The following is a 13,071-nucleotide window of genomic DNA, read 5'->3' on the forward strand; positions in this document are numbered from 1 at the left end:
AGCTGATGAGGTTACATCTAGGCCAGTGAGCATGATAATATCCAGCAGCGTTGGGGTCATCGGCCCTTGGTTGAAAAGAAAAGCATTGAGAGTGTTGGACTAGAAATAAGTTGCAGCAGCCATCAGGGGTTCATCTTTGGCCGAATTTGCTATTGTGAGGGCTAGGGCTTGGCTGATTCCGATCTCATCCCAATGGGCTTGTTTGCTAGCTGATATCCGCTTATACCATACAGGCCAGCTTTTCTCCAAAGAAGGCCAGTATTTGAAGGTGTTTTTCCAATGGCTCGTGGTTGGATTGGCCGACCTAAAAGGGGTTCTGTTGGTTTCGGCTATGATAAACTCAGTGGGGTCTAGATTGCCGATTGGACCGAGAAAGTATTGTTGGTCATGCAACAGACTGGGAACTGCAACAAGATTGGAAAGATGCTATAAGAATAGAGAAGAAGAAAACAAGATAAGGTGAGCGAAAACCGGTCTGATGAACGGGAAAGGGGATCTAGCCGATGGGGCTTACCTCAGCATATTCGGTTGATGATGCGGCGGTCGGATTGGTGGAGGTCGACATCGTCACGGGTGGAGATCTGGCCGGGAGTGGAATCGCTTGGAAATCGCCCTGTGCGTCGAGGAGGTCGCCGGAGAGAGAGAGGACGGGATCTGTTTAAGCGGTGAAGACGGAAATCACGGCGTAAAAATTTTTTAGGGCAACGGTTAGTATTTAAAGCAGAGCGATAACGGTCGGAAAAACAGCAAGTGCGAGTTTCTCTCAGAGTCGGTATATGGCAAATCCGAAACATTATCCAATATTCCGGACTTAGGGGGCATGTGTTAACGACCAAATTTGGTAAATTCTATCACTATTGGCATCGGAGATGAAGATCAGATCGAAGTGGAATCCAAGATGAAGATCGTTGCGGAAACAGAGTAAGAATCGGCTGCAGTCCAAATCGGCTAAGGTCAGGTCGGCAGAGTTCGAGTCGAACGGGGCTAGCCGATACAGCCGATTCCGACAATATGACTCGGTGTATGTCATCGGGTTCAAGTTGATGTGCTTCAAGATGATTGCCACACATGGACAGAGTCCTGGGAAGGCAATTGTATTTATTAATTAGGATATTCTATGTGATTTCCTTAGAGATATGTTTAGGCAAAAGTCTGTCGTAAAGACTTGTGGTATCTTAGAGTTTGTTAGAGATAATAGTCGTGTCCGTTATGGGCGTATCTTGTAATTTTCGGGTATAAATAGACCCGAGCCCTATGTAAAAAAAGGACAACACATCCAATACAATCTCGGCGCATCGCCACCCTTTTTTGCTTTACTTTTATTTCGACGAGTTCGTGCTCTCGGGTTGAGCTGTATCGGTTTCGATCTTCAACAAGAGGTAAAACTTGTCATGACGACTTATGTTCTCAGGATTAGTGCTTCCATGTTTATGATACTCTAATCTTGTCTATATGATTCGTCGAGTTATCATATATCTCACATAATCTTCGATAATATCTTTATCTAACCTATAATCGACTAACATCTGTTAATGGAAGGCAGGCGATTAGGTTAGACAATAACGTTAACTTAGATTATGTGATATATCTACCACTCTACGAAACTTCCAGCGGCTTGATTGTCTAGATATTGTGTTTCTTTTCATACTTAGTGCTGCATCAGTTAAGTTTGATCTACTAAGTCGTGCTTAGAACTACAATCTCTAGCCTGCTTTCTGGTTGCCGGTTAGGGTAGTATCGGAGTTTCAGCCGATCTTATCTGATTTAATTACTTTTATTCCATATGCTTAATCTATATGTTAAATCTGCCCTTTATGTTAAGATCTTATTGCATCTAAGTATATTAGACTTATGTTTGGTATATTCTACTTGCTTTAAAATCTTAATATAGAGTGGTATCGGAGTATTAGCCGATACATGCTAGATCCATTTGATCGGCTATGCTATAGATGTATATGATCCCACTATTAATATATATTTCGATCTAAGTGATTTATACTGTCTCGGCAAGGTGACCGATCTGTCCCAATCACTTGATTTAAGTATATATCGATATAAGGATTATATATCATTAATATCTACAGCCGATCGAGTAGGTTTAGTTCTGATTTGTTTATTGATATTTGCCGATCGATGTACACATGACATCGGCTTGAAATGAATGATATGTCATCGGCACCTAGCCGATCGGCTATCATTTATAGGATTGATTGCGGTTTCTTTGTTCTATTTCTTGTTGATTGCAGGATCAAATCAACTGGTACGCTCATACATCCGAAGGCGAGTTTTGGACCTGCACTGGAGTTAAGCAGATCTCCCAGACCTCGTGTTTTCTGTGGTCACCCCATATATTTTGGAATATAAATCACATGAATTTTTGGCCTTGTGATTTGCTTCATTATGCTCACAAGGTCAAAAAAGTTTCAATGATCAAGCTTTTGTCTTCAATGATCAAGCTTGCTAGTGGTTATATTTCAGTGTTGAGATCAGGATGAGGAAGGTGGGAGGTGCTTGGAGGTGCTTCCTGACTAGGCTGTGTTCGGCGCTGCCTGTTCCCATCCTCTCCTACTCGTTTTCCGCACGCACGCTTTTCAAACTGCTAAACGATGTATTGTTTGCAAAAAGTTTCTATACGAAAGTTGCTTCAAAAATCATATTAATCCATTTTCTTTAGAAAAGCTAATGCTTAATTAATCACGCGCTAAACAATGCTTCGTTTTGTGTGCCCGGGAGTCCCTCACTCCCAAACGCAGCCTTAGAGATATGACCACCTTAGTGTCGACATATGTACACAGTGGACCGATGGTTGAGGAGGGGCGCCGTGAAACGGTCGTGGCACCGCCTTAGCGTCAAGAGAGTAGGGTGGTGGGTCAGTGTTGAGTGTGAGGGAAGCTTATTGTTGTAGTTGTTAAGATTTAGTAGGCTATGGAATGGTGGCATATCTAGCGAGAGCCACAGTAGTATGAAGTATTCCATTTGTCCATTCGTCTCAAGATATAGTTACCTTTCTAGTTTAAAATTAAATTAAAAGAGTTAGATATATTTTACAATGGAGGAATTACTAAAACTTATTGATCGTATTATGTATTATGAAATTTAAGATTCCGTTACCTGATCACTGATAAGCCTTCCGGCCACAACCGCAGCTTTATATTCGCCAGCGACAGTTGAGATCAGCTCTCAGGCTAGGGCGCTAGGCAGATGGCTGCTAAGGTGGTTGACCACTTGACCCCCTGGGGTCCACCGCCATGTCCTGTTGCTAGAAAAGTATAGAGATCGCCATAAATTAACCGGGACAGTAGGACACTGATACAGTGGTCCGTACTCCTCGGTTACTCTTGTAGTAATGGTCTTGTTCCGTCGCTGTTATACGGTTGGTAAATGATATAGTAATAAGTTGTGCGTAATGCCGTAATCCATCGGCATCCGTTCGACAAATCGTTTTGCCTTTACCTCCCGGGACGAGAATTACACTACCCCCTATGGAAACGACGACCCCGCTGCAGTCAACAGTGTCACTGGCATGCCATGAATCACTGACCGGTGTTCCTTTTTTTCGTCTTTCCACTCGGTTGATGAAAGCAACGCAGCTGCTAAATGCGATTCGATGCACCACCACGCGCGGAAGAGTCCGTCCAGCGAGGGCGATCGAGCACGTGCTCCGCCGCCAGGGTCGAGACTGACCAAACCAACGGGCCACGCCGCGCCGACGGACGGACGGACGGGTCAAAAGCTGAAGCGGCCGCGCTATCAACCGCGACGCGCAGCGGCGCAAGAGAAAAATCGCCCCTGGAAGCCGGTGAAAAATCGCGGGGTTTGTGGGTAGCGCGCGGCGTGCGGGGGCGTACGGTGAACTTGGTGGTGAGGCGAAGGTTCTCTCGCGCGCGGTATTCTATAGTGCTCTCGTACGATCGAGGCGGAGTGGTTGGCCGCGTTATCCCCGGGCGCGTCGCGTGCGGTCGTGTACTCGTGTGTCAACGCTGCCGCTGCTGCTGCTGCTGCTGCTCCCGGCAGGATAGGCCATCCAGGTTGGAGGCTGGGCGTATGGGTGGGTGACGAGGACGACGTGGTGGGTTGCGGCATGTGGCGGCTGCGCTCCAAGTCGCCGATGGCGCGTGGCCCCTGCCTTGGATAGTTGGGTAGTTTGCCTGGTTGGGCCACCTGCTGCGCTGCGGTGTAGTACGTAGGTCTGCCTTGCGGTTGGCCGTCCCATTCCAATCAGGTACGAGGTGTGTGAATATTCGTTCGGTGTTGGAGAGTTGGGGGGCGCGGAGGGTGCGAGATTCGTCGTGGTTGCTGGAGAAGGACTGTATTGTAGACTAGTTGCGTGACCGCTTGCGAAGCTGTTTCAAACTCCGTCAACCGATGGTCTTTGCGTCGTCGTCTTTGACCATTGTTTTTGTCTTCTTGGAGAACATGATGTGCATAACTGCATATCCATGCTAATCAAATGGGTTTACTCGTATTCGCAGTGCTGCCAGAAACTAATTAATCCTCACAATGCCATTTGTCTTTTGCAAGGTATACTACTCTTTCCGGTCAAAAATATTTTATGCTTAAAAATTATTCAGTTAAACTTGTAAGGGCCTCATCGTTTGCCCTATAACTTATAAGCCAAAGCCAAAATTTAAATTTTAAAATTTAATTTTGAATTTAAATTTGATTCTTTTTCAACATAGGTTTTTTTTTAACTTTGGCTTTTCAATCTCTAAGAACATATATACAAAAGTTTTACTCACATATCATTTTTTTAATCGCTAATAAGCCGTTATGGCTTATAATAAGACTGGACCAACCGATGGGGACCTAAAACTTTTTCCATCAATAACTTCTCAAATACTTACCCCCTCTGCCCCAAAATAAATTAACTTCTAGGTTTAAATTTTATCCCAAAATAAACTAACTTTTACCTTCTTACCTACCACTAGTTTGCAATCACAAAATTTTATTTTTTAAATACCTTTTACCTACCCATCCATCAATACAACTTTCCTATTAATTAGAGACATTTTAGTCCTTTGACTTCCTCCTTAACTTTACCTTGGGAAACTAGGTTTGAAACATCCCTTTTTTTGACAAATTGACCCTTTTCAAAAACTTATTTCGAAACTAACCCCTACCAAAAACTTCAACCAAAAATAGGCCGTTCGCTCAGCGCCAAGCGCATTGGCGCTGAGGTTGGGCATGTCAACGCCAACGGGTGATATTTCGCATTGTTTTGGTTCCAACCGTGGTGTGATAATTATTGGCTCGGATTGGGATGTTAATTGGATAATGTGGGTGGAGATGTAGTGCAGAAGATGTGTGGTGATGGTTAGGGCTTTGTTGGATTGATGTGTGGTGATTGAAATGGATGCAAGGGGTTGATGTGTGGTGAGGTTTAGGCACTATGCAGGAGGGGAATTTTTTTTATGAATAATGTGTAGTATTTTAGTTGAAACAATTAGGTATTGTTTTATGGAAAAGTTGGTGCTGACACGTCCAACCTCAGCGCCAATGCGCTTGGCGCTGAGCGAACGGTCTATTTTTGGTTGAAGTTTTTGACAAGGGTTAGTTTCGAAATAAGTTTTTGAAAAGGGTCAATTTGTCAAAAAAAAACGGTTGAAACATTGTGATATAGAGAGAGTAGTTTTTAAGAACAGAAGAATGGTATGCATAGATTTACCTTGAGAAGGGCTGTAAGAATGTCATAAACTTATCATATTTTATAACTTGCTCTAATATAGAATCGATAGACAAAGTTTTAAAAGGTTAATAAAATCTTATTTAGTTTATTAACTAGGTCATGGCTACGGGGTGGCAGGTTCATGCTGTGGTCTGACAAAGTGACTAATAATAATGGCAACCACAATCATCTACAAATGCTTCATTTCACAAAACTTACATGCCATTTTACATATGACATAAATGTTATTTTACAAATCAGCACGAGTGAAGGCCCCTGAATCCTAATCTACACAAGACAATACCTTTGTAATAGCAGAGAAAAGGGGAAAAAAAAAGAACCAAGCTGTTAATGATTTTCACTATGTTGTCCCTGCTAAGCTATCTTCCATGCAATTGTGTCATTGACACAGTACCGATGGAGTGGCTCTGATCCTTCTCACTTGATTTGCTCGTCTCACCCGAACGACCATGGAGCATCAGGGTAGGCGGTCTTGGCATGGGAAGGCTGGAGCTGTCGCTGCTCAACATCAGTATGACCGCAGGGATATCAGGACGTTCTTGCGCATGATCTTGAACACATAGCAACGCAATGTGGATGCATCTCAAGACTTGTCGAAGTGAGCACGATGCTCTTATCAATGGATCAATCAGTTCCTCGCCCTTGTCTTCATTCCATTGTCGCCATGCCTGAAAAATTGTTGTAAAATCAAGCCATGAAGATTAAAAAAACAAAATATTAGGATAAGTTCGGTATATAAGGGAGACAGGCTTGTGCTTACAAATCCCGCAATGTTTAGGGAGTCTTGTTGACCATGAAAGCTCAAAGCCCTCTTTCCTGTGATGATCTCCAACATTAGAACTCCAAAGCTATAAATATCGGACTTTACTGAGAAAATGCCTTCCATAGCATATTCCGGCGACATATAGCCACTGCAAAAAGGAAACCAACTTATCATAACAGTGGCAATGTTGAGGATATTCTGAGGTATATTTGAATTACACATACAATGTTCCAACCACACGATTCGTGTTGAATTGGTTTTGATCCCCTCCAAACATCCTGGCCATTCCAAAATCTGAAATCTTGGGGTTCATGTCTTTGTCCAGGAGAATGTTGCTGGCCTTGAGATCACGATGAACAACTCGCAACCTTGAGTCCCGGTGGAGATATAGCAGCCCTCGAGCAATCCCTTCAATTATATCAAACCGTTTCCTCCAATCTAGGAGCCCTTGCTTCTCAGGATCTATTCATCCACAGTAAACACAATTCAATCAATTCATTTGCTCATTCATAAAGGGAATGATGATGCGGAAATGATACGTACTGAAGAGGAATGCGTCTAAACTTTTGTTAGGCATGTACTCATACACCAAGATCTTCTCTTCTCCCTGTATGCAGCATCCTAATAGTCTCACAAGATTGCGATGCTGCAGTTTTGCAATAAGTATGACCTCATTCTTGAACTCCTCAAGGCCTTGACCTGATTTCCTACAAAGCCTCTTAACGGCTACTTCTTCTCCCCCGGGTAATTTTCCCTACAGTCATTTCATTGAAATAATAAACCTGATCTCAATATTACATAAGATTACTCTCTCATTTATGATATAAAAACGTACCATATATTTCATCAAAAAATAAAAACTTACCATATATACAGGACCAAATCCTCCTGCTCCAAGCTTGTTGGAGTCACTGAAATTACATGTGGCAGCTTTTATCCGGTCAAAGGAGTATACTTTGAGTTCATGACTTTTTCCATCCTCTGTGTCGTCTTCAAAAGGAATCGACTGCGAGATGTCCAGCATACCGCTATTCTGCTGAGATCGTGTAGACGTATGCATTGACCTCCAACTTTTGTGCATTACATCTGCTCCATAAGTGGCAGTTTTAAGTTAATATTATGCATACCCCCATGAATTGATGTTGAAAGATGAATAAACACTAAATGGCTGACATTCACAGCTAATTCTTTTATTAGCAAAAAGTTCACAACAGTATAGCAAATTTAACAGTTTGTGCAAATCTCTTGGCAGGCATGACGGACCATGAATCTAACTGGCATACTCAACCATAATACCGAGTAATAAGTAATAACCATCCTTCAAAATACATGATCACTATGCAAAAGATTTTGGTATGACAACTCATAGAAGTGAACATTTACTATGTTTCAATCAGTGAATCAACACTCTGTGGGGTAAAAATGCATGACATGAGAAAACCCTAAAGTAAGCACTCAACTTTAACATGAGAATACCTTCAAATGCTGACAATGACAATATCTTCCCAGAATCGCATTACACAAATCCATGGTCTTGTCATGATTAGTTACACGTTGAACAAGAAGCTCTACATTCAGCCCCACCCACTATCTTCTCTTAGAACATTAAATCCTCCAGTTTTGTTGGTCAATTCTTATTTTTAAGGCTTGTGGGGTGAAATCAGGATAGGAACATTCCTGAGCATGATGACATCTTTACTTACAGTATTACTAGCATCACATGGTCAGCTGAATTTGGATGTGTGCAACAAAACCTTACCTTTGATATTCCTCCCACGTTTCCACCACAGGAAGAGGCAAACTAGCAAAACAAATAGCACCACTGCAGACACTATTGTGGCTATTTTCCAAACTGCATGATGTGAGCCTGATAATAGAGGGAAGCTAAAGTCATCATAAACATCATATTTTACATGCAAGAAGATATGGAAGTGCATATGTACACTGTTATGTACTTGTATTAAATAATCATCATCACTTACGTAACTCAGAAGCAGGAAGTTTGAGGTTTAGGCTATATCCCCCACTCTGAAACTGGTACATGTCGATCAGGTCGCTACCCCACAGTAGACATCCTATTGTAGTCATGTAGACATAGGCACCACATGAACAGTTGCTGAGGCAAGCATTCATGCATCCATTCTCATCTTGCACCGTAGATGGCCAATATGAGAAATCTGGCCACTTGATGTTTGGGATAGAAAGAAATCCATCCCCAGATTGGTTCACCTGACAACCCAAAGGTGGGCTCCTGACACAACCTTGACTCCAATTTCCCATGTTCCACTGATCAACCAACTTTGGCTGAAATCCTATAGATGTCAGCAAAAAATTTTAAACCCACTGTTGCAACCAGTATTTGTTTGTAAGCATGTAAAAAGGGTAGTAAAGGTATCAAAGCAACCCGAGATAGCACACCACATATTTGTATTTTAGGGTGCTAATATATTTACTGTGGGTGAACTGAAAAGGAAGAACACCCATTCAATTAAGACAACAATTTTTGACTGGGTTGAGAAAATCCCCTAAAGTAAGCACTCAACTTTAATATTTTCAAAAATTTACATACAACGACTGAAGGTCAGTTTTCTTTTTCTTTGGTAGTGTTATAGCCACCATGATTGGAAGAATCTATGTCCACACCGCAACTAAATCATGTGGAACTGTGAAGTTATATAAGAAACTTTCAGATAAAGGAGAAGAAAGATCTAATGTTTCAACTTTGGAATAAATTAATAGTGAAGCAACCGACACAATTTCCACAAGATTAACATGAATTCCTGGACTAAAAAAGGGTCTTAATCTCTATGATCATCGGTATAAACACAAACCTAATTTGATGTCAGTTACACTTCTCTCACTACTACAAGAGGAATTCAATTTCTAAACTATTGGTCAAGGAGATACCTTTTAGACAGGTACATTTTGCCTTGCCATCTTGCATGGCTGTGCATTTAGCATTTGCACCACACGTAGCATAGTACTCACACTCATTTGATGGTTGCATCCAGACAGTCTCCCACTCTTGTGCTGACTTCTTAACCATGTAACAGATGTCTGTACCATTTGGCATAACAACAAACCTTTGCAGAGATGTATTTGATGCAGTGTAAGTGTAGTATGCACCTAAGTTTGGATCATTTGCTGGCTTGAACCCATACAAGTACAGTGGTCTCCAAGGAATGCCCACAAAATTCTGCCCAGTCCATTGTCCTGACCTGTAAAGAGCCAATTAAAGTTATGGTATATCTTAAATTGAGAATCCATTTTTTCTGATATTATATATTAAACCAGTTATTTTGCCATTAATTATATCAATAACACTATTCAAATCCCATTTCATCTTGAATACTAGCTTTTGCACACTTGCATTACATATTTCCTAGGTATTGACTTCTTTTCTGTGGATCCTTCAGGCTGATGTTCAGCTTGCAGGAACTGAGAGGAAGTGAGAATTTATCGAAGCATACCATGCAGTACCGAAAAGGACAATTTTCTTATATGACACTCTTGAATCTGCCACCTGAGTTTATCTATTATAGTAGTATTGTGTCACCAGAAACATATTGTACTGATGTTATATGCCACTTTCAGAGGTTAACACTTAACAGGGAGGGGGGGGGGCAATATACTCTTGTTACATGCCACTTTCACTAACCAACATTTCACAAACTCGAGTGGCATAGAGGATTTTTTTTTTCTTTTTGTTAATGACTGGATTTATTGGATTACTTCATGGGGAAAGAGAGAAAAATACAAATCTGTTTGTTGAAAGAGTTTTCTCAAACGGTCTGCTCACATGTATTCCCTCTGTTCTTTTTAGATATTAACAAACCAAGGAGCTAAGGGCCTGTTTAGATCCATTTGGAATGGCAAATGGCAAAAGTTTTGGTGACAAAAGTTTTGGCATTGCAAAAGTACTAGTTGGTGTTTAGATGCATGTTAAAGTTTTGCCATTCTAGCACTAAAGTGAGAGAGAGAAAGAGAGAGGGAGTGGTCCCAAAGTACTTTTTGGCACAATTTGCTACTATGGACTAGCAAATGCCAAATTGCCAACTTTTGCTACTAGTGTTTAGATCCAAAATGGCAAAAAGTGCTACAAAATAGCAAAACTTTTGCCATTTTGGAGGATCTAAACAGGGCCTAAGCAATTGCCCATGTTTTGACATGTTCCCCCTCTTAAATGTTCTTAGCTGCAATCAATAGCCTCCACCTATCTTGCTCATTCAATTCCAATTTTCAACTAGGGCCTATTTGGGTAAACGCTAACTAGAAGACCGATTACAATTTGAAAACAAAAATAACTTTCTAAAATGGCATCTAAAAACAGGGAGTAGTTACTACTCCCTCCAGTAAAAAATAAATGATGTTTAGGCATGTTGTTTCTAGCTTCCTTTAATTTGGCCCTCAATATGTTTTGTGGAAATTTAAACCAAACATATGAAAGTGATAAGCATAGATTTGACTGAAAAAAATATTTAAAACTGCACCTGACAGGTCGCAGTATTTCTAGGTTTTTTAAACACATAATGCAACAGAAATCATTCATCAGAGCTATGTTTGGAGGTCATGTCAATTACAAAACTTATTTGCAACCGGGCGAAATGGCTTATTTATAACTTAACACCATACTCATATAACTTAAGTGCAGAAAACATATCAGTGTGTCAAAAAACAGAGGTTAAATCTGTTAGAATAGCCTACCAATATACTAGCACTAATCATGAACTAGTGAGTAATGATTATTGATGGATTGCAAGTAGGAGGTAACGTTCCCCACATGGATATTTTGCCCATTCCAATTGCTAAACTTATTTTTTCTGATAGCCCCTCACCAACCATTCTACATCATAATGAAAACGATGTCTACATCACCCATGAAAAGGAGATGCTCAAAACTTGTAATCCAAACTCCAAAGTATAATAGCTTAAGCTGCCTTGCTTCCGACTAAAGCAACTAGTCTAATAGAGGATGAGCAACCAAAGCCAAACCAAACTAGGCTATCTACCAAGCAACATTAATTGAAGCTGAGCAATATTTTCAAAAACTAAATATAGGTCTTGGATTGCCCCGTGAATAACAAGGAAGATGCTTAGATTTGTGTAAAACTGTACTCGAACTTAAGAAATTCCTATGACCAACAGCAACCACTTGAAGTTGAAGTATACATTAATAACCCCAATTTTTATTCTAAGCATAATTGCGGGTCAGATTTGATTTGAACTGAGTAGTCATTATTCTAGGCCCTACAGTCTTAAGATATTAGTATCAATCAAATCCAAATCAAATGATACTAGCAACCAGAGCGAATCGAGAAACTGACCTCCAAATGGTGACATTGCCATCTCTCCAGATGTAGGCCTGGCCGGAGTTGGCCGGGTCGAGGCCGAGCGCGTACCGCCCCGGCGAGGGGTCCGTCTCGCTGGTCCACGACGTGAAGCGCATCGGCTCGGAGGGGCCCCTCCCGGGCGTGCGCACGGCGATGCGCATCCCGGACAGCATGGTGTCCGACGGGTGCCAGAAGCTGTCCCACAGCGTGCCGTCGTCGCTGCGCACCTCGAGGCTGCCGGTGTCCTGGATGACGGCCTTGTACCCGCCGCGTGGCGCGGACTGCGTGGACGCGTTCGACCTCCACAGGAGCGGCGCGTCCGCATCCGCGGCGGAGCCGTCGAGCACGCGGAGCTCGCCGTTGGCCGCGAGCGTGAGCGACGGCGACGGCGCGGTGGCCGGCGCGGCGCGGTTGGCGACCCAGACGACGGTCCTCGGCGAGATGCTGCGGTACCAGATGCCGAGGTAGAGCCGCGACGGCAGCTTCGGGTCCGGCGCGAAGAACCCCACCTCGAACACCCCCGACGGCGACGACACCAGCGTCGCCGCCCCCGTCAGCGACTCCCCCTGCCTCAACGTATCCGTCGCCGCCGCCGCCGCAACCACCACGCCCCAAACGAGCAGCAACGGGAGAAGCAGCAGCAGGGGACGAGGAGGAGGAGGAGGAGGAGAAGCCGCCATGGATGGAGGCGGCGGCAGCAGCAGCAGCAGCCAGCCTCCCTCCTCCGCCAACTACCACCTCACTGCTGTGATGTGGTGTCGAGAGGAGAGAGAGAGTTTAATGGCGGAGGATTGTGTCGCGGATTTGTTTAGTGGCGGCGCTGTGTCTGAAAGGGCAAGTGGGAAATGAATATATTGGAGGAGTTATTAGTGCGGGTAAGCGTGGCTTTCGCTTTTTGAGGTTAAAGACTTGAGTGCGCGGCATGGCCGCAAGCCGCAGGTCGGGTTGCCCGCCGCGCCGGTGACTGACAGTGATCCTCCGTCAATTTTCGACCGACCGATAATCGTTTTCGAAGCGATGGATTAATTATGAGAGCTGCTACAAAAACGAGATCTCATTGCAACGAGATAGACATATCACAGGTACCAAGTCCTAGATATGGTACCGGGTAACCGGTATTGAGTACCATACAACTGGTACCATAGCAAGTATCAGGTATCGGGTACTGTCTCATAAGCGGATATTCTGTTACAACGAGATACTGTTATCTAGATTTTCTGATTAATTATTCATGTTCATTACTATGAACCAGCTAATCAAATTGGTTAGGGAATGACGGTAACATTGTAGAG

At 42.9% G+C, this 13,071-nt stretch overlaps 1 protein-coding gene across 1 annotated transcript; it reads right to left on the reverse strand.

Annotated features, from left to right (window-relative positions):
- Positions 1 to 5,811: 5,811 nt before the first annotated feature.
- Positions 5,812 to 12,610, reverse strand: LOC127780480 (G-type lectin S-receptor-like serine/threonine-protein kinase B120). Its single transcript, XM_052307394.1, has 9 exons — positions 11,774 to 12,610; positions 9,357 to 9,667; positions 8,432 to 8,761; positions 8,209 to 8,316; positions 7,315 to 7,535; positions 6,993 to 7,203; positions 6,674 to 6,911; positions 6,447 to 6,597; positions 5,812 to 6,354 (listed from the first exon to the last, which is right to left on the reverse strand). Exons 1-9 carry the CDS (start codon positions 12,457 to 12,459, stop codon positions 6,046 to 6,048), a joined length of 2,565 nt encoding a protein of 854 aa, XP_052163354.1. The 5' UTR covers positions 12,460 to 12,610; the 3' UTR covers positions 5,812 to 6,045.
- Positions 12,611 to 13,071: the final 461 nt, after the last annotated feature.

The sequence above is a fragment of the Oryza glaberrima genome, chromosome 7, assembly GCF_000147395.1.
Source record: "Oryza glaberrima chromosome 7, OglaRS2, whole genome shotgun sequence".
Taxonomy (NCBI): domain Eukaryota; kingdom Viridiplantae; phylum Streptophyta; class Magnoliopsida; order Poales; family Poaceae; genus Oryza; species Oryza glaberrima.